The 22,019-nt window shown below is 49.6% G+C and overlaps 1 protein-coding gene across 3 annotated transcripts in view; it reads right to left on the minus strand.

Moving 5' to 3' along the window:
• Positions 1-7,136: 7,136 nt before the first annotated feature.
• Positions 7,137-22,019, minus strand: part of LOC126536574 (proton-coupled zinc antiporter SLC30A2-like) — a 99,642-nt gene continuing 84,759 nt past the window's right edge. For all 3 annotated transcript variants that reach the window (XM_050183594.3, XM_055074103.2, XM_055074102.2), the window contains 6 exons: positions 18,432-18,549; positions 17,683-17,829; positions 14,937-15,090; positions 12,398-12,668; positions 10,125-10,365; positions 7,137-9,158 (listed from right to left, as the gene is read on the minus strand). In XM_050183594.3, the coding sequence (XP_050039551.2) occupies positions 9,013-9,158; positions 10,125-10,365; positions 12,398-12,668; positions 14,937-15,090; positions 17,683-17,829; positions 18,432-18,549 (1,077 nt within the window). In that variant the 3' untranslated portion in view covers positions 7,137-9,012. The remainder of the gene's footprint in view (positions 9,159-10,124; positions 10,366-12,397; positions 12,669-14,936; positions 15,091-17,682; positions 17,830-18,431; positions 18,550-22,019) is intronic.

Genomic DNA, 22,019 nt, shown 5'->3' on the forward strand with positions numbered 1-22,019 from the left:
CAGCGTTCATCTTTCGCGCCTTGCAGTGGCCAAGACGAGCGAGAATCTGCCGGTTCCTTCTTGGCGCGTAGACACCAAGAAACAACATGCACATTGGCAGTTGCATTGGCAGTTGTCTATAATATTGAAAACGTGGAGAGAGAGATAGAGAATCGATCGAAACAACAGGCGAGCGAAGCTAGCATGAGTAGCTCCTGAGCTTTGCAGTGGGGAGTCCCCTCAGTCCAGGAATCCAGTGGCCCTAGCTATCCTCCTCGCTCGCTCGACCAGTTCGAGCCATAGTCCGCCGAGTCGGAGCTGGACAGCGCTGCCTCCCGTTGCCGTATGATAGAACATGCTATGAGTGTGAGCTCAGATGTGCTTGCGCGTGCCACGCCATGTGGTAGAGCGTGGCGAATTCGTCGCAGTATGTGCATTTATTTATTAGAATATATTGCAAGGTTGATAGCGTGGCAGAAACTCGATTGTGAATACGTGTTTGTAGTATCCGCCGTACTACGGCTTCCACTAGCGCGAGAGCGTGTTGCATCGGCCGTAGTGTTCTTCGTGACAGGCATTATAGTGCTGTAGTATGCGTGTGTATACACACGCATACTACCGATACTGCTTAGCTATAAGCTAGCAGTATCGGATCGGGATGGAACTCCTCCTCGCGTCCCTCTGGCGGCTCCTGGTGTGCGTGCACTCGGGCGCAGGCTTGTGCCTGCTGATTGCCGCCTCATGCCCCGGAGTGCACACTCTGCGTGTGTATAAGGCGGGAGTTTGTGCGCTACAATCAGAACGCGATGTGCGGCTCTGCAAATTTTGGGACTGGAATAAATTCTGGATGCCGCACGAAAGTCCCTCAAGACTACAGTCCATTCTCTGTGCGGTCTGGTAGTGATGACTACTTTCTCCGCTTCCGCAGCACTGTTCCTGGGTATAATATCAATGCGTCATCGTCAACGTATGCTCAGTTGTTGTCAGCGTATGCTCAGTTGTTGTTGTTGTTGTTGTTGTTGGTGGTGGTGTTGTTGTTGGTGGTGGTGGTGTTGTTGTTGTTGTTGTCGTCGTCGTCGTCGTCGTCTACGATATCTCGCGAGCTAACATCGTCTTTGCAAGGTACGTCTTGATTCTCTCTGGAAGTGTGTTTACAAATCTTTAGATGAAATACTCCATGACTCCATGATGAAATACTCCGCTCGACTGATTTTCCTTAAGAAGTTAACGCCCATTTCACAACAAGTTCGCAACAAGCTATGAGCATAAAATTGATGTTGTTGTTTCCTCTTTGACATAACACGTACCCGCGAGAGGAAACCGACCAAGGTTCGCCCTGTAAACGCAACATGGTTCTTTCGTTGTCGCTAACTTAATGGACTGTATAATCGAGATAAAAAATAATATTAATTACAAATAGTGAGAAAAAGTTTAAATTTGCTCGGGCCAAATTTTGATGAGGTCGCGCTAGAGCAGGGGTGGCCCGCGGGTCGGACCTGGCCCGCGGAGGCCTGTTGACTGGCCCGAGGCCGGCGGTGGGTCATCCGATGACGGCCGGCCCATATAGGAGGGCTGTTTTTTTTCCGGCAAAGCTTCTGCTGGCCCTTCGTTTACGATAGCCGGGCTTCTCCACAAGACCTTGCGCTCTTGCACTTCTTCCGGCGGGTCGGCTTCACTGCACTTACAAAATAACGCCACGACACCACTTCGTCCGAGTCAGCCCCGACGAATCAGGAGCCTCATGCTACCATCGCGTGCGGAGCGTGGCGCTCAGATTCGCTGGTTTCAGTCACGGCGTCCAGTGTTACCAACTAGAAATAAAAATAAAAAAAAAGTCGGCGGAGACACTTAAGATTGCTTACGTGTGGGACTGCGAAAGATCATAGTCGCTTTGCTGACTTTTTTTTTTCTGCGCGTTCCTTGTCCGCGCCAACATCCTCCTGCGTTTTAACTGCGCCTCGGTAAAGCCAAATGAAAACGTGGCAAGTGTCTCGACACGGTCGCATGCCCGCGAGCGGCGATTTTGGTACCATCATTCGGTCACGCCGCCGACTGCAACGCCGGGTTTTCGCCTAATGGGACAAGTAATAACGCGCTAAGTTGGGCTCATGCATAACTCCGAAGTACAGCTCAGCGGCATTCAACGAAAGATCAATGCTTTTTTTTAATTTTAGGCACTCATTTTATGCACTCATGACGTGGCGCCACCTTTCATGCGCGCATTGGCTGCGCCGTCACGTGCCCAACGACGCACGCTCTAGGCCACACGTTTAGTCAGCCAGATGACTGCAACGTGACGGGCGCAATGACACACACACTAAGCACGCATCTTATTCAACCAGCCACCGTGGCGTCGGGGATGAGTGCTCGTCTCGCATCCCGGAGGCCCGAGTTCGATCCCCACCCAGACCGAAATTTACCTAATATTCTTCTATAAGACGTTAGATCACTTTGTTTGCTGCGGGAACATCCCTGAGAAATTTCACGTATTCTTCTATGTGGTTTTACTCCTTCTCGCCGGCAATTTTTTCGGTAAGATCGTTCCGTCACACCGCCGACTGCAACGCCGTAATGGGGCATGTAATAACGCGATAACTGGGGCTGCTTGGTGCGTGTCCTGAAGAAAGCGAGTAACAGCGCTGGACAACGCGGCGGGACTGAGAGAGACGAGGCGCTTCGCCTGTCTCAGTCACGTAGCGTCACCCAGCGCTGTTGCTCGTTTTCTTCGGGGCATGTAATGCTTTCGCATTAATAAATAAAAGCAAGTCGGGAATCCAAGAAACTCGAAAGCCCGCGATACGAGCAACCAAGGACCGCTAAAAGCCTGCTAGGTGCACAAAACAATCAGAATCAGGTTCAAGATCTGTTATATTGTAATTATGTAAAACACGGTAAAAGAATATTACACTGGACAGAAAAGTATGTTTCTTTTCGCCCATAATGGATTAGAAGATAAACCTAAATAATATTAATAAGCGCTTTCTTGCGTGACTGTGAAGTGCGGGGACATGTCGCGAAACAAAACTAAAAAAAAAAAAAGAAATAAAGATGCCTGCAATCACTGGCCAGAAAACAAGTTGAGCTACTGGGTAGTGATTAAAATTACAGAAATGATGTCACTTGTTTCATCTTGGTAAGGTCTCGCGTCCTTTGTGTTAATCGTTCGCTGGCGCGGCTACACAGTTTATGCTCGTAGCCATCACTGACCCTGTAGACCTTCGTACCGATCGTGGAAAAGGCAGCGTGTAACTGAAGCAAGGTTTATCAACAATACCTTGATTTGGGGCGAGTTGTCTCAATTTGACAGTGTTCTTAAAGCAGCGCAATGGACGAGGGCGAAAAGTACAAAAACGTTCAGCGCCCGTCCTGTCCTTTGTATACTTTCCGTACCCCCGTCCATAGCGCTGCTTGCGAGAACACTGTCAGCATTTATCGTTCAGCGCTCAGGTGGTCCGACATCGCAGTCGCAGAGGGGCGCATACAAACATGGCGAGGCGCCTTCTTTAGCAGCGGATGACGTCTGAGACTTATTCTGTGGTTCCTGCGGTGCTATTTGCCTACTGGAGGAAAATGTTTAAGCAGCTCGTAATATGTCTCTTCGTAGCAGCGTGCGCGACTGAATTTCCCGAGGTTTGCACGAAGTTCTGCGTTGAAATAGCGGCCCTTGGCTCGTCTGGCATCCCCTGGAACTTCCATCAGCCAGTCTCGTAGCGCTGGTTCCTCTAACCATTCCATTCGGAATCTTTAGATGCGTTTCACGAGAGCTGTTTAACGAGGCAAACTCCCCTTAAGTGCGCGCCTGCGAAAATGGCGAAACTGCTAAAGCTATGCGGCATAGAAAAAATATTATGGGGTTTTACGTGCCAAAACCACTTTCTGATTATGAGGCACGCCGTAGTGGAGGACTCCGGAAATTTTGACCATCTGGGGTTCTTTAACGTGCACCTAAACCTAAGTACACAGGTGTTTTCGCATTTCGCCCCCATCTGAAATGCGGCCGCCGTAGCCGGGATTCGATCCCGCGACCTCGTGCTCAGCGGCCTAACACCATAGCCACTGAGCAACCGCGGCGGGTAAAGCTATGCGGCATAGTTAATAGGCACTGAGTTATGGAAGAAGAAATGCGAAGTGCTGTGTTTGTGGTTGGAGATGATAATTCGCTCTAACTTCCTGGCGCTTCATAGCGTAGGCCGAGAGAGCTATATATATTGATGTGAAACAACAAGAAAAAAGAACACGCGAGGACCGAAAAAAAATTTATCTGTGATTTTACTTGCAAAATCCACGACGTGGATGAGACACACCGTATAGAGGGGTACTACCGAATTAATTTTGGCAGCCTAGGGTCCTTTGGCGTGCACCCAATTCACGGCGCATGAGCGTTCTTGCTTTGCGAGTAGGCCTTGCGTGGGAAATACGTAGCCATGTCTTGTGTTTTGAAACACGTTGTTTGGGCAGCTAATGTTATGAAGTCTTATGGGCTCGATCCGCGTTGTAGTTCCGCAAGTTTCTAAAGGCGACATAATCCGAGTTCGTTGACATGGCGTATCACACAGCACTTCGATGCATGCTGAGCTGCGCAAACGTTTCGTCTCGTTTCTTGGGGACGAGATAAAGAGTTCCTTGCACAGGACGATCACCGCTAGTCACTATACTGTCCAGTCACGAGTGGCTTTCGAAATTGCCTGTTTGCGTCGACTTAGCGAACAGCATGAGTAAGCTGAATTTGAAGGTTCAAGGAGAGGCGCACGTCCTTGATGACCTGTTCAAGGGGCATAAATTGCTTCAGAACAAAACTGCTTTTCTTGTCTTTCCTTCGAAGCAGCAGCGAACAGAATTGGAAGAGAATGTTTCCGCTGCTGTTCAAGGGTTAGTGGGGAGACTAACACGCCATTTCATTTCCTCTTTGTGGCAAGAATACTCGGCAATGTGCACGCACAATTTTGTTAGCGGCCCTCTTACCTTGACGCCAGAAGTACGAAATACACATGTTCCAAAGTCTATTCAGCTGCAATGGGGATGCACTGCCAGATTCCCTTTAATTAGACATAATTCAACTGCAGTCAAACGACAGCTTGAAGAACGCGTACGAAGAAAGTCCGGTCAGCTTCTATAAAGTACTAGGCTCTGAATATGACCACGTAAAGCCAACAGACAATGAAGCCAAGGTAAGCATCGGGGAAATTAACTGTAGTTGAAATTGAAATGGGGAAAATAATGAAGAAAAGCGGAAATGAAAACGGACGAAAAGATAACTTGTCGCGGATGGGAGCTGAACCCACAACCTCCGCATTACGCGTGCGTTGCTCTACGAATTATGCTGCGGTGACGGCTATCAATCCGTCCACTAACTGCGGCATTTATGGCTACTAGATCTAGCGCAACTTCCTGTCTCGGTTATTTATAGCGAGGTCTGATCTCGAATCTTGCAACCTTAAGGCCATTACGTAGCATGCGAGGGTTTACAGCCATGTGCCTACTCACCTAAGATCGCGTGTTACGTGAGGCCATCGGGCAAAAAAGGATGTTCGACATCCGCCCACCATCGCTCTGAGTGGCAATGGCGGGCGGATGAAGGAAAGAAGAAAAAGAAAAAAAAAGAGAGAGAAAGAAAACAAACGCGTTAGGCCCATCCATTCGTTCTTATAAGAGTGTTCTAAGCTATTACCATCATCACCACCATCAATAACCATCATCCCCACCAACATTACCACCACTACCATTGCTGCGCAGAGAGGTTCACCGTATTGTTGGTGTGGAAAGCTGAGCACATTCGCCACAGGCGCCGCGCAGCGCGGTTACTGCTCGGGTTAGTAACAAGCTTCAACATCACCCCCCTGTGCTGCTCAACGAAGCTTGACTCGGCAGGACATTAGTTCGACTGCCTTTTCAGGCGAGTCGCGTTCGCGTCTAAGCCAGCGCAACGAACGGAGCAGCTGGCGGAGAGCTTTGTACAAACTTCTTCACACTTCAGAGTCCTCTGCGAAGACTCGAGCATTAATTAGCTAAACCATTCCCGCAGGGCCCGTCTCACGATTAATGTCGACCTTAATGCGATTAGCATCTAAACGATGCCGAGAAACGGCCTACTGCCATCGCAGAGACACGGAGTGGCAATCTCGCAGCCAACCACAATGCCGAATGAAACCACGACGCCGTATATCTTGTGATCACTGCCACCCCGAGTTGAAATTCCACAGAAACAACCACTATCTTCCAGTAACCTGGCTGCAACTTCGCTGCTACGGCTCTCCATCAAGCCGCCGCGCTCGACGTGAAGGTGTCTGTTGTGGGTGGGGCGCTATTGCGTTAATATATTTAAAGCTACATGCCCCTTGCGTCACATTGGCACATCCTTTCCTAATGATTGGCCAAGAATGCATGAGCACGTGCTAATATGACATACGCTGTGCCGAAGTTGTCTATTCGGGCACAAACCCAGTTGTCCATGTCCGATCGGCACGACAGCGACCGGAACACACCTTGTGGCCGAAGCTAGTAGACAACCTGGGTCGCTGGGTGAGAGACGTTATAGATGCAAACACACCGCAAAGTGGGTAAGGCCGCTGAATGATGGTTATCGCATTAAACGAACATATGAAAACAAGTGCAAGCCTTGCTGTTTATCTAGTCTACACGCTGCTCTTCACCTTCTGCCTCTACATAGATATGTTTAATTACCAGAATTGTGGCGCACCAAAAGACTAGGGACTACGAAAGCAATAGGGACAGGCGCACTTTTGTCCATTCGACTTCTGTAGTACCTCGTCATCCGCTGCGCCACTATTATGGTAATTAATCATGCACCAACTATAGCCCAGAAACGTGCTGTACGTAACTATGGATGTGTTTCTTTAGGCATGGCGCAATACAATAATGGCTTACCACAAGCAACGGTTTGCTCGCTGGATGTATCAATTGCGTTACTATGGAAAAGCTTCGGCATCACGACACATCAGGTAGTCGCAAGTTGGAATTTTGAACACGCGCTACATGTCCGCTTTCCGCATCTTGTTCCTGTTCCGCTGTAAGCAAAAGCGAATGTCAACCAAATTGCCGAACGTTTAACCTTGCATGAAAGTACCATTTCAGTGGTGCAGTTAAGTTTGAACAGGGCTAAACGGTGCGAGTTCATGACAATGACGCAGACAGTGATAAAAAAAAAGAACCTTTATATCAATTTATATACATAGACACATAATGTAAACACGGCGAATATGTACAGGAGGATGCACGCGCTCGCAACACAGGGACGCGAGACATTCTTGCATTGATTCAACACAGTTTGCAGTGCAGTAACAAGTGAACAGTAAACTTCGGAGCGTAATCACAGTTCACAGCCTTAGCAATCACAACCGATCGTCGCACATCGAAGCGTTCGTTTTTGTTGCTTTCCTGTGGCAATGGTGCATCTTCGCGAACTTGAAATTCTAAGTAGTCACGGCAAATATGACGCTACAAAAAAGAATACAAGTCACTGCTAAACGGTAAACGAATGCCCACACTTCAAAGCCGGCGCGAAAACACGAAACGAATTGTGATAGGGATCGTCTCGAGACTTCAGAGAGTTGATCTCATGCCCGCAACGCCGTAAGCCTTCACAAGGGGTACAAGGCTGTAGTCGTACGGAGCTAAAACCAAGCTAGGCCGCAGGGGTCGTGGATCGGAATTTTACGCACGGGAAATTACAAGCAACCTATATGACTATGACAGCAGTAACTATTCTGACAGGACTTACGCACGGCATCAGTCTTCAACCAGAGCCTCAGTGTACCGTGAGACTGGAACAGCGACTTACTGACACTGACTACGACGTTATGGCTCAAGCTAGGCATGTATTGTTAATCGATAAAATAATCTTTTTTTTTTTTTGCATTTCGGAGATAGAAAGCTAATTCAAGGAGTGCTCAAGTTTTACTAGGATAACCATTGCGTCCTAATTCCAATGACCAAGGAAAGTTCACTGCAGAGCTGGTCACGTGACTGGAACTGCCGTCTCTTATTCAGCAGCACAGTACAGCAGCCCACAGCTTATGACGAATACTGAGAAATGCAGGGAAGGCTTCTACTTTCAGGATATCGCAATGAGCGCACAGCTGTATAAACAAGAGAAAAAAAAAGCCTGACGAAATGTTTGTGTCTTTTTATTCTAGGCTTTTATACCGTTCACTAACCACCGAGCGGACTGCCATTACTATAGGCAGAATATGTTTCGTCAAGTTTAACACAGTGTCTGCAGCAAATCCTGTGGGTATATAGAACTTTTCTAGGTGCACCACGATTTTATTTTTGTAACGAGTAAGTTCAAGCCGCAACATCTATCACATTGAAACACAGCTTCGTTTTATCGTACGCCAACACGATTCAGATGACTGGCGCAGACAGATCAGGCCACACAAATGCCTCGCACGTCGTGAATAACTTTTGATAGCACTGAAGGGCTACTGACTGCAGCAAAGCAGTGTTCGAAACGCACGTGGTAAGGCACAGCGACCTCCGAACTCCCCTCCTTGCCTTGTGACATGACTGGCCTGAACAGCCCAAGAAAGGACAAAGCTACATGCTGTGCCCTCTGAAACTAGCTTCGCGGCAAAACCGTATATACACAAGAAGCGCACGAAACACTACGTGCAGCATGGCCGCCCGTCCACTTTTCGTTCAGGTTCTGCGCTTTTAGCGTTAGTTACTATGTCCCAATCCTGAAATAAGTACCAACAGTCTTAACTTATTCGCTAGCTCTGCCACCCGCGGCAGTGTCGAGGCCAGGTTGAAACTCGAACAGCGATGAATTATCCAACAACGTTGCGATAAAAAAAAAGTAAGATAAAACTCCTAAACACATTGCATAAGCCACACTGAACTTTGTGAACATTCTTCTGGTCCGCACTTTTTCAATCCGTGCTCGAAGATGGCACTTTTAGAAGCGGTGCACTACCGTAACCGTCCAGCGTCGCCGGCGCATCTCTTTGATCGCTACCCGCAAAAGAGGTATTGGCGAAGAACGCCCGGATTTTGGGCGAGAGTATGAACGCTTCAGTTCCGGAGGTCGTTGCACTTGGCGCAATCGTCCATGACCTCGTGATACTCCTCGATCTGCAGTGTCAGCTCGAAGATGTCGTAATTGGAGCGGATCATGCGAGAGCACGACTTCAGCACTTGCATGGCGTCTTCGTTCGGCCCTGCACAGGTGGAAACGGAAAAGAGGTGCAACAGAGGCACACAGCGTGCGTTCTGAGGAAAACTATGCCAATCTGAAGAATAATGAAAGATTGACAGGTTTGTTTTACTTATTTACGAAATGGTGGAAGTTGTGCAGGTCAATCAGGGAGGAACAGGAAAATGCGCAAGTAAATACAAATAGAGGCGCAGTCAGCTATGCTGCAGCGGATGCTGAAAAGAGCCCAAATCGTAGGTGACGCCTGCGCATGTGCGCGCAACGTGGTGTCTATGCCTGATGACAACTGGGCATTACATTTGAGTTTAGTGATAAGTTCATGATTTTGTAACCTGTAATAACGAAAACAACTATGTTCACTTATATGTTGTTAACAGAGCTTTTGTTTTAATCATTACTGAAAATAACTGACGTTTAACGTCCAAAAGCAGTATCCCAATGAGACACCGTAGTGAAATTGAATCGAATTCTGAGGTGTTACGTGCCAAAACCACGATTTGATTACGAGGCACGCGTAGGGAGTGGGGACTCCGGATTAATCTTGACTACCAGGGGATCTTAACATACGCCGTAGAGGAGGGCTCTGAATTAGCTTCCATCAGCTGTGGGTTTTCTTAAAGCACCCAGAAAACCTCATCACGTGCGTCTTATGTATTCCGCCCCTATCGGAATGCAGTCGCCGTGGCCAGGAGTGCATCCCCCGACCTCGTGTCGAGTGGATGAACGTGGTATAGACGGTGAGCCCCCCGTGACAGGTTACTTGATCTTGATTAAAAAGCTTATATTTTGTTCTACCCGCGCCTTTTAGGCATAACCTGGTGGAATAAGTACTAAAACGACACGCGCATATTTTTTTACGGAAGTGCTCTTGCTTCCTCTGCTTGGCTCTTCGTTATATCTACACGTACGCAGCGAACGCTATCAGCATGGCGACATCGTGACCCACCAAATCGAGAATAGATATACTCACGGATGACGATGTGCGCGGAGAGCGCGATCTTGTCCATGGACAGGGCCCAGATGCGCAGGTTGTGCACCATGTGCACTCCGGGCTGCTGGGCGAGCAGCGTGAGCACCTGGCGGAAGTCGATGCCGCTCGGCTTGCCTTCCATGAGCACGGTCAGGGCTTCGCGCAGGATCGCCATCGTCGACAACAGCACCAGCACCGAGAACAGGAACGTGCACAGCGGGTCCGCAATGCGGTAGTCGGGCTGCACAAGCACATTCAACGCTTAGCTGGCTGGTACGATATATCCAAGGTAAGAGGGGTAAACGCATCCACTGTGAAGAACGGCCAGCTGCAGTGCAAGTTTGCCAGCCATTTACGCCAGCGGTGGCAACCTCATCTTGGAACGCCGCCGCCAACCTCTAGCCACGGCGTGACTAAGTTGACTTTGTGTCGGGAACAATACGCACGTCTTCCACTCTACGTCGCTTCAGCTAGGATGCGTTTGACGAAGCAGGCTTTGTGCTGAAACCGCCACCGTTACGCTCTAGCCTCGTCGCCGTTGTGACGGAATGAGTTCGGCGGGCCAACTATTGTTACCGAACTCCCCAACGCGGACCTGATCTGCTACGGGTGGGGGAGTTGCTGCGGGGATTGCCGCGACGAGCGATGGGATTGAGCCCCTAATCCTGACACCACGCCGGGCAACCCGTCGGAAAGAGGGGCTCTTTCGAATTGTCGGAAGCAATTGAAAACCTTTCTCTGGAAGCTTGGTGGTTATCTCGTTGGTATAATACGACCAGATATGCACGACGAATCGGGCGATTTCGACGTACCGCGTGGACCACTGTTAACGGGAACACACTCGTGTCGATTGGCCCCGGCTATGCAGCAGGTGACTTATGGTTGGAGGCACCGGCACCTTTCTCCGCCCCTGTGCAGTGCACTGACATAATTTCGGTCAGTACTTGCAGCTAGAGCGCAAACTAAGTGAGAACCGCGCAAGAATGGTCCCATTAACAGCGGCCAGGACTGTACGTGTGGTTTTCCGAGGCATAGCACGAATGAAGGAGACAGAGGAAGAACGCATTACACCCAGCGCGTGTTTCGTCTGAGTCACTGTTCTGGGTCCTTTGGTTTTCCAGCGTTCGCTGCTACGAGTTCGTTCGGCGGATCGTAATTTTCACGTTGCGTCATACTGCAAATAACAGAGATACCGAACAGAGATCCAGATGCTCAACGAAATGAAATAGTGCGACTTCCCCGCGCAAACAAACACAGATAAAGAAAACAGCATTTCGTGTTTGTCGTTAGAAGCTGAAAATGACACATTTGTAGACTAATAGCAAAGTCTACAAAGCAAGGTAGCAAAACAAAGTAGCAAAGTAGTAATAGCGCCAGAAACCAATAGTTTGGTGGCCGATAAACAATACGTTATAGTCTCAATGTCTCGGTATGCTTTAGTTTTGAGAGCATTTCTTTGTTTCCATGCCTCATCATGCGTCGATTTCCACGTTGTGTGACATACATTCACTAATCTGTCATACTCCAAGCCTACACGTTGATACCTTCCATGAATATGCATAGTGTTTATGCTTAATTAATCGCGCAGCACGCAGGAGTTAAAGTTAGGAAGTTGTTGCCTGCGTAGTACTAATTCCCGACAAATATTTTGAGTATCCTGCAGTAGTTGGCAGAGCGAAATAATGAATACGCTGCTCCGAGTCGATCACTGCGATTCATTATTAGGGGCATAAATGCTGGTAAACTTTGTCCACCCAACCATTTTGCGATGAGTTAGAGAACATGAAGGCAAAATTCTGCGCGAGCTAAGCTCCGAAACAGAGGAGATAGAATACAATGCCCAACGCGAGCAACACGCGTTCGCTTCGTTTCACCTCGCTTCGATCACACGCTGAAAGAAGCGCCTTTCTCCTTGGCATTATGACATTGCCATTCACAAAATACTGAATGGGCGACACATTCAGGGTGGGCACATTCGGCCTGCTCGTTTGGTATACTACTTAGGCGTAACATTTCACGATCTCTAATTTTACTTCAACTTGTATATACGCCGACAATATACTACCTTGACCCAAATCAACCGGACAACCACACATTCTCCTTCGTGAAACGAGAAGAAAAAATAACGTCTATGACTTTATAGAACAGAAATTGGTGCCTCAATCAAAGCTGCGTGTGTGTGCGCGCGCTTTCGTGTGTGCCGCTGACGTCTTAAAATTTCTACGTGCTCATCGAGCACGCCTTGTCACGGGCGCCCCACGCGGTGCACTCACCCTGAAGAAGATGATGAGCGCGGCGACGAAGACGCCCAGACTCTGCAGGAAGTCGCCGATGACGTGGATGAGCGCCGCGCGGACGTTGATGTTGCCCGAGCCGCGGCCCGCGGTGCCGACCGAGCCAGGACGCGAGCCGCCGTTCTCGATGACGGCCACGCCGTTGGCGCGGTCCTTCAGGTGAGCGTCGTCGTCGACGTCGTCGGTCGCGTGGTGCGTGCCGTGCGAGTGGCCGTGCGGCACGCCGCCCACTTGCAGCGCCACGCCCATGCTGCGTCGAGAAGGCGAAAGATCAATTGGCCCCTGCAGGGGCTGTATAACCACATGGAGCGTATTTACAACGTAATTTCAGCGTCCTATGGCGTCGGCACGTCCAGTTCGGGCCGTGCGACGGCCGCGCTGTTATTGATCCAAAAATACGTGCCGTATACAGTGTGCACGCGTTGATCGGTAGCCGAACGGTTACCGAATTTCGGCCAGGATAGAGAACGCGGTCACCGAAAAGCCTAGGTAATGCGCGCGCCTATACATAAGGTGATGCCACCGCGTCGAAAGTGTGCCGAAATACGTTCCATCGTGGTTTGCCGTTTAATGAGGTCACTGGCGCGCTTTCAAACGTTGTATAGTTAAGCCGCCGTGCTATCTACAGAACCTCTGCGTCATGTTGTTACGATGTATCACTGACGGGAGAAGAAAAGAAACCTCGATGGGTTGAAGAGAACGACGTTTGGTTCACGGGCTTTTAGTTATCTCGCTATAGAAAAGAAGTCAGGACACTTTTTGGCACGCTTCAGGTGCATACCGTTTACACCGCAGAGCTGAAACAAGCATGCCCTCCTCTGGACTATTTTGCAACCGGCTGCAAACAGCTATACTGCTATAGCCTGCTCAATATGGTTTCCAGCAGGCACTCAAGACTAAGGCTATCTTCGAAAGTGCCGTAGCCTAAAATTTGCTCTCTAACCCGCGTTTATAGCAAACGCACTCAATCTCGGCTTCATCATCATCATCTGTCCTCACGACCGCGCGCGCAGGGACTGTGGCTGCGATGACGAGGCGCAGCCGACGACATGGCCATGACAAGCGATCGCTGAGACGGCAAACACGCGAGAGGAACAGGTTGCGTGCGATCTCGGCCATTGGTTCCGCCATTTCCCACAGTGTACCCGGCGAAATATGGCTACCACCTAAGATGGCCGCAAGTTATCTTCTAGAGACGCCCAACCCGATAAAAAAAAAGTTAATTGGGTCTTAACGTCCCGACAGTGCATAGTGGGGCAGCCACGACCTGGAGTCGAACCCTCAACTTCGCGCTCAGCAGCATTACGTCATAACCACTGAACCCACACGGCGGGTACACACACCACAAGGTCGCCTGTGGTTATGGCGAAAGAACGCCAGCGGCGGCAGAGAACACGCTGCGGCGGCTGAAAACAAACTGCCGAGCGGTGCAAGGTGCAAAGAAAATATAAATATACCGCGCGTTCTTTCCACCTCGTGTGCAACGAACCGTGACTGGCAGGCGACGCAGGTTGTGCCATTTGCGTGCTCTCGACTGTTTGCATTTCATTTGCACTCCGAGTCTGTCAGGTAGGCGGCATGCCTGTGTACTTTTCTGTGGTCGCGTTAAAAAAAGCACGCGGCCTTGACGTTGCCGGAGAGATCAGTGGTAGCCGCCACAAGTGGATACGGGAGTGCAGCTGACTTCGGCATCCATGTAGTTTTTTTCTTTCTTTTTAGAAAAGCCAGCTCGCCTCACTCAGTCAATGAAGCGCCTTTTGAAGTAACGGACCACGAAGTTGTGCTTCGAATGTTATTCTATATAGGAAAAGCTAGGACAGCTGTGCATCGCAGGAGCGAAAATATAGATATTGCCTTAAACAAAAAAAATTATTTTCTATAATTATCTTTTTTATTCTCTTTGTAATAAGCATATTACATTCTGTGGGTTATCTTTGCGACAACTGTCAGTTTTCATCCTGATAATAGCTCAAATTCTTAGTATGGTGTGCGTCACATGGCGCCTTTACTCTTCTTTCTTTTTCCGCTGAGTGACAAGTGGTACAGTGACAACCTCTTCAACAGCTTACAGAATATCTCGAGCTCGTTGGTACATGTGTATTACTGCGTACACCTTCGGCCTGTGGCCAAGACATGCACAAAGGAATCGGGACACGAATAGTTCATGACAGGGGTACATACACACAATTATATTCGATACTACGGAACAATAAATGATGGCTGAAGGCACGGGAAGCCATAACATGTTTTGGTTTTCATCACTGAGTGCATTTAGGCGCTGACGAGAGAAAGAATGTGCTGTCAAAGCACCATTCCTTTCTCAGCCTTGACATTCATTTCACATTCCTATCTGCATGTTATGTGCCCTGCCTTTATTAAGGTTTGGATTGCCGGCGATATGCTGTTGTCATACTTCGTACCTCAAGCGTCAGACTATATGCATATGCTGCACACCGAAATAGTTGGAATTGCGGTTGTTAAACGCTTTTGCACGGGCACAGGCCTCGCGCCGACTTACATGATGTTGACGAGTATTCCGATGCCGGCAGTGATGAGCATAATGGTGGCGTTGATCTCGTACTCCTGCAGGACTATCCGCTGCACGGCCATGTAGACGAGTACCCCGGTCACCACCCAGATAAGGAGCACTGACGTCACCGCACCGATCACCTCTGCGCGGAGAGGAGGCGGCAACAAGAGAAGCTTTTCACGGTCTCCCCATGCTCTCCTCTCCACAGACTTCAGAGCGCTGCAAGCAGCTATTTCAAAGGGGAAGAACTGAACAAGCTCTCACTAGCAGCTAATACCTCGCGGAAAACGTGAACCACGCATGTATCGACTAAAGAAAATTAAACAACGCGAGGACGCTGCCTTGTCCGTGGTTTATTTTTGTCACAAAAGAGAAAGGACACGTCCCGTTAGGTAGGAAAAAAATAATAAATCGAGAGGGGTAAGGGATGCACCTGCGCGACTCAAGTTGTAAAAATTATTGAGTCGACAAGAACACCTCAGAAATAGCTCAGCAAAGATCTCCTTAACTAACGGAGGACGTCATACTCGTAGATGACAGCCTACCAGGGCGTCCGATAATGCGTTTACCTTCATTTCGTCCCAGTGGATTCCAATATTCAAACACATTTCTTTCCTTCTATTGTAGCGTTAGCATTAGGAGTGTCGAAGGGTTAAAAAGTATGTGCGTGAAGGGAAGCTTGTCATGTGGTACAAGAATTATATTTGAGTGAGTGAGTGAGTGAGTGAGTGAGTGAGTGAGTGAGTGAGTGAGTGAGTGAGTGAGTGAGTGAGTGAGTGAGTGAGTGAGTGAGTGAGCGAATGTGCGCGTGAGTGAGCGAATGCGCGCGCGCTTGAGTGAGCGTGCGCGCGCGCGATTAAATTAAAAATTTAATTATGGGATTTTACGTGCCAAAACCACTCTCAGATTATGAGGCACGCCTTAGTGGACTCCGGAAATTTAGACCACCTGGGGTACTTTAACGTGCACTTAAATCTAAGTACACGGGTGTTTTCGCATTTCGCCCCCATCGAAATGCGGCCGCCGTGGCTGGGATTTGATCCCGCGACCTTGTGCTCAGCAGCCTAACACCATAGCCACTGAGCAATCACGGCGGGTTGCACGCGTGAGTGATTGAGTGCGCGCGTGAGTGAGTGAGTGAGTGAGTGAGTGCGCGCGTGAGTGAGTGAGTGAGTGAGTGCGAGCGTGAGTGAGTGAGTGAGTGAGTGCGAGCGTGAGTACGTGAGTGAGTGCGCGCGTGAGTGAGTGCGCGCGTGAGTGAGTGCGCGCGTGAGTACGTGCGCGCGTGAGTACGTGCGCGCGTGAGTAAGTGCGCGCGTGAGTAAGTGCGCGCGTGAGTAAGTGCGCGCGTGAGTAAGTGTGCGCGTGAGTAAGTGTGCGCGTGAGTAAGTGTGCGCGAGTGAGTGAGTGAGTGCGTGTGTGGCGCAAGTGACGGTAGTCTGCTCAGGCCCATCGTCAGTTGCACTTTGGGCCTCGAAGAGGCAGGAAGTGTGTCGAGTGAGCTCCTGAACAGCATTCTCTAATGTGGTGAACGTGGTTTAAGCCAATTCATCCGACATCTCAAAGAGGTGAAACATAATGCTCACGCATTTCTCCCGCTTTTACCGCTTTGTTTGCCAGTGAAATTTTATTTATTTATTTATTCATTTATTTATTTTTGCATAGAGAAGCACACCGGCTTTCCTTTCTTTTTCACGTTGAACAAACCATTCCAAAACGTGTTTTTCTTTTTTTTCATGAGACTATGCTTATGCTGTGTACCTACTCTGTCCGATAGCAATGAAAAGTTAACGGGGAAAAATAAAAAGAAATGGGTTCTGTGGAACAGCTCTTCGGTTCACTTTGAGAGTACAGATTTGCTATAGTGTGTTCGCGCTTCAATCTCTCGATCGATTTGACCGCCTACTGCTATCTGCTAGCCTGCTAGTTAGTTTAGATGGTAGAGCAACCGCACCAAAAGACACTATAGTGGCGGGCTCGATCACCTCGGAGCAGGACGGATTTTGATTCATCTGCAAAGCTTTCTGTCCGAGAAACGCGTCGGCCTTTCTGATTCTTTGTAGCTTCGGGCTTCTGAAGGGTGGGTTACTTTTAACGTTACAGCATTAAGGACCCAGTGCCGTAGAAGATCCGGTGTTGGTGGAGTTGTCCGTGGGCGAAAATTTTCGAATATATTTAGGTATATGTGTATGCCACGCCTTGCTGTATGACATGCGGTATATGCAGGTTAGAGTTGCTCATACCTTGTCTACAAAGTTACAAAGTTATTCCTCGTAAATTTGAGAATGACAGCCCACAAACAAATGACATGAAACAAAACACCGACAGCGCATACCTTTTATGTTAAATCTTCTCCGACTTAAAAGTACGAAGCAACAACAGAAACCTGAAAATTTAATATTTTCCGGCGCGGCTGTGCACAACCTCCGGGATCGGCCCACGCAAGAGGCCGCGTTTCTACCAGAAAGCTCGCCTCCGTGCATAGCGTTCGCCGCTAGCGTTTCCCGGTAACCATTACGGTTACATAAGCTGCATTTACCGGGAAGCGCGAGAAGCAGTCAGGGATCTTTGAATGTTATCGCGTTCCACTCTTAAAGGCGAAGCTTAAACGCCCCTCATTTTTTTTTTTTCGTGAACAGCATGCGGACTACAACCAGCCCGTTGAAGGTCACACTATCACAAAGACAGAATTGTAAACAGACAAACAAACAAATTTTTTGCGAGAAATACGCACCCGCTCGGTACCAGCCGAAGCTCATGCGCTTGGTGGGCGGCCGGTGCGCCAGCCAGATGGAGAACAGGCTGATCATGAAGCTGGCGAAGTCTGTGAGCAGGTGCGCCGCGTCGGTCGCCACGGCCAAGCTGTTGGCCAGAAGGCCGCCTGCGGCAAGCACAACATGGCAACGGTTATCCGAGAGTAAAGATTGCCGCTTAAAAGATGTTCTAACAGCTATAGGCGGAGCGAAGAGTACCAGCGTTTGCTTATACAGCTAAGCATTCGCAAGGCAAGGCAGTTTATCCCGCATGCTGAAGCAGTGTGAAATTTCGAAAGTTATTCTCCGCATCGTCCTTTCTTTTTCTATAGTAAATTTTGCTGAAAAGCGTGCTTTATCGTGTGTTTAATGCACGCGACGCCACTTTTATTTAAGTTTTTAATAAGTACAAAACGCGGGTCACGAAGCGCGGGTATCCGCAGTTTCTCATGCACTGAAAGAAGGTAATCTATATAATTGTGATCTGTTGCAAACGAAAAGTGCTGGCCATCTGCAGCTTTCTGCATGCTGCAACCTGCATGCTCAACTTCGTAGGCTATTTCAATGGACACTATTTGCGAATGGCAAAAGGTTTTCGTCTGAGTGATGCCGAATCGTGGCGGTGCCATAACGACACTCTAAAACTATGTTGATTGACCCATTCACTCACTCGTCTCACTTTCCTCTTACTCTCGCATTCCCTCCTCCAACCGTCCGCGCCTATACCCACCTACGATTTCGAGGATCATGAAGACTAGGCAGAGGACGCTGGCGAAGATGAGCTTCTTTCGTGCCAGGTGGTCGACCTCGACGCCATCCGGTGAGTGACAGTGTTCCTCCTGGCTCGCCTGTGAAGCAACGGAAATCTAAACGCTTGAAAGGTACACTATCGCGGACAAAGTGACTGGCACATCGCAGACATGCGGCACTGTCATAGCAGATGCCACACCTGTTCAGTAAAGTTTTAATATTGTATGTATGTTATATGATATTGAGGACGACGCAACGAACTATGGAAAGAAGAATGATGGGTGTAACGTTAAGGGATAAGAAAAGAGCAGATTGGGTGAGGGAACAAACGCGGGTAAATGACATCTTAGTTGAAATCAAGAAAAAGAAATGGGCATGGGCCGGACATGTAATGAGGAGGGAAGATAACCGATGGTCATTAAGGGTTACGGACTGGATTCCAAGGGAAGGGAAGCGTAGTAGGGGGCGGCAGAAAGTTAGGTGGGCGGATGAGATTAAGAAGTTTGCAGGAACAACATGGCCATGATTAGTACATGACCGGGGCAGTTGGAGAAGTATAGGAGAGGCCTTTGCCCTGCAGTGGGCGTAACTAGGATGATGATGATGATGATGATGATGATGATGATGATGATGATGATGATGATGATGGGCGTCTCAAGACAATGCCTGACCAAACGGAACAAAAATACCACGATGAAGCACTTCGGAGCAAGTTCGGCCATTTTGGTTTTATTGCTATAGCAATTATATGGTCACTACAGGCGCACTCCTGCCGCCATCGTAGGCGTCGTCGTCGTCGTCGTGATGTTCCGTATAAAGTCAAAGTGCGATAACACCATGGCCGCGCGCCCTATGCTGTACGTGCGAGTGAAAGCGTGCGAGTGAAAGCGTGCGAGTGAAAGCGTGCGAGTGAAAGCGTGCCAGGGTGAGCCGATAATGGTGGCTTGATCTCGCGCGTGCAAGGGAGGAAGGCGGGGAGGAAGTACACCGTCTTCCACCGCGCGCAATACACCGGAGGGGGAGGGCTTCGCGTTCTACTACGGCGTCGGCTGCGTATGACGCGGCTGAGCGCGGCCGCACGGGCCCTATCTTGAAAGCGGCCTGGAATGAGAACAGAGTCTAGGTGCGCCGAAGGCTCACAGCTTCGTACACGCTGTGTTCTCCCCGCTTAGTTCGCGTTGAAGCGAGAGGCAGCACGAAGGTCAATTCGCTCGCTGCTGCCGCTTCTTTTCCTCATGCCAGCATTTTGGCAGCCAGTGTCCGCGGTCATTGAGTGAAATGTGTTTCTGTTTGCCGGTGCCCGCGTGACACAATGCTAGTGAATTTAGTTAGTAAGCGAATGTTTACGATAGTTCAGGACAACATTCATTTGGGCTAGATGGTGCATACTTGAATTAGGAAGGAACAGCGCCAACGAAGACGATCACAGGTGAGGAGAACAACACAGGACAAGCGCCAAGGCGCTTGTCCTGTGTCGTTCTCCCCACCTGTGATCGTCTTCGTTGGCGCTGTTCCTTCCTAATTCAAGAATGTTTACGAGTTTATACGGCCGACAAAACTACTATCCTTACTCCGTATAGTTGTCTACTAATTTGTTATCGCAATGGATGCTTCGCCAGGCGAAACTGCGACATTTTTTGTTTAAAGCTGCGCCGAAAACTCAGCAAGCGGGCCCTCGCTTATGGCTTTCGTCGGTGCGCCACCGCTCCATGACGACGCAACTGCCGCATTGGGAGTCGAACCTGCGGTCGCGCCGTCTGTAGTCGCACTGTGTAAGATTTTGCAGTCGTAGTCGTAGGGATGAACTTGACTCTTCGGCGGGACTTAGGCGAGCAGGATTTATTTACATTATTTACAGTTTAAACAAGACATACATCGACAGTCTAGCGTGACTCCCAAATGGAGCCCGCAAGACTAAGCATACAGCAAACGAGCACACAGCTCACGAGCACATCTCGAGCACAGAGCACGACGACGAGCACACTTTAGCAGCCGACAATCGCTGCTTATAAGCACTTGGTACCCCCTTGACTCCAAGGCGACGGAAACGTTCGTCCAGTCATTGTAAACACGCCTCTCCCCGGCACGGCTTACACACACGCGCGCGCACACACGCACACACACAGGTGCATGGCCCGGAGCCGACGTCAGAGGGGCTTCGTAGGAGGAGGAGGAGGAGGAGGAGGAGGAGGAGAAACATTTTAAAGAAGAAAGGACAAGCAGGTGCCTTTCTGCTTGTGCGGGAGGCGCCCTTAGTCCAGGGCTCCTGCGGCTCTTGCTGTCTCCCGGGCCCACCGCACCAGTTGCTGCTGGTTACGAGGGTGCGAACTAGTCAGCACGGCTTCCCACTACCCGGGTGCTACCCGGCCGCGCTACCCGGGTCGGCTCCGAGTTCTACGAAGCCCCTCCGCAAATACCCAACCCCACACCCGAGCAGAGGGGCTTCGTAGAACTCGGAGCCAACCCGGGTAGCGCGGCCGCGTAGCACATTGTCTTGCGCCTTGGTCGGCGCGTGGGAAGGAGCCTACGACGACGTTCCCGCGGCAACTCCCCCACCCGTAACAGATCAGGTCCGCGTTGGGGAGTTCGGTAACAATAGTTGGCCCGCCGAACTCATTCCGCCACAACGGCGACGAGGCTAGAGCGTAACGGTGGAGGTTTCAGCACAAAGCCTGCTTCGTCAAACGCATCCTAGTTGAAGCGACGGAGAGTGGAGGACGTGCGTATTGTTCCCGACACAAAGTCGACTTAGTCATGCCGTGGCTAGAGGTTGGCGGCGGCGTTCCAAGATGAGGTTGCCACCACTGGCGTAAATGGCTGGCAAACTTGCACTGCAGCTGGCCGTTCTTAACAACTGCTGAGCCACTCTGGCGAGCAGAATGCTGGGCTTAACTATGGGAGTAGATTTTCTTTTTAATCAAAAATGCGCGTGCTCTTAGAAATGGTCGCTGCGCGGGGTCGGTGGATGCACATTGCAAAGAAAGGTCTCCAGTGAGAACACTTGCACGGGACAGCAAGAAAGGACCAACACGACACACTGCAGGGGATAGTTTAATATTCGTTTCGACACACAATGTCCAATGCTGCACCATTTTTGCTTGTAACGCTGACAGTGTTTCTTAACCTGACCGGCTTGGTTTGCACAGGTCAACTTTTTTTTTTCAGTCAGTAGAATTGACAGTGCACCGATGCATGATTGCCCGCTCCCGTCAATGACCATGGGTTCTCAAATTTCGCCCGTCAGCTTGTTTATATTCTAAAAATGTTGACGTCTTGAAATTGCACAGTGCAACGAGAAAACGGCATCAATGAAAAGCGGGATGGCCGGCGGGAGGGCCAGGTAAAGAAGCTGCGCGTTCTCTGGTCCTGTTCTTTAGGTCCCCTGCCTGTTTGTCCGGTGCATCGTTGGCATCATGATGATGCCGCTACATCGTAAATCGCCCCTTTCTTGCAGGTAACTTTTTAGTAATTTCCTGTACATTTGCCGCTTTTATTGGCATTATACTGAGCCGTTTGCACACTGAATAATCATTGTTTGGTGTCGCTGCGGTTGCCTGTGCCATAATTT

The sequence above is a fragment of the Dermacentor andersoni genome, chromosome 4 (assembly GCF_023375885.2).
Source record: "Dermacentor andersoni chromosome 4, qqDerAnde1_hic_scaffold, whole genome shotgun sequence".
Classification (NCBI taxonomy): Eukaryota; Metazoa; Arthropoda; class Arachnida; order Ixodida; family Ixodidae; genus Dermacentor; species Dermacentor andersoni.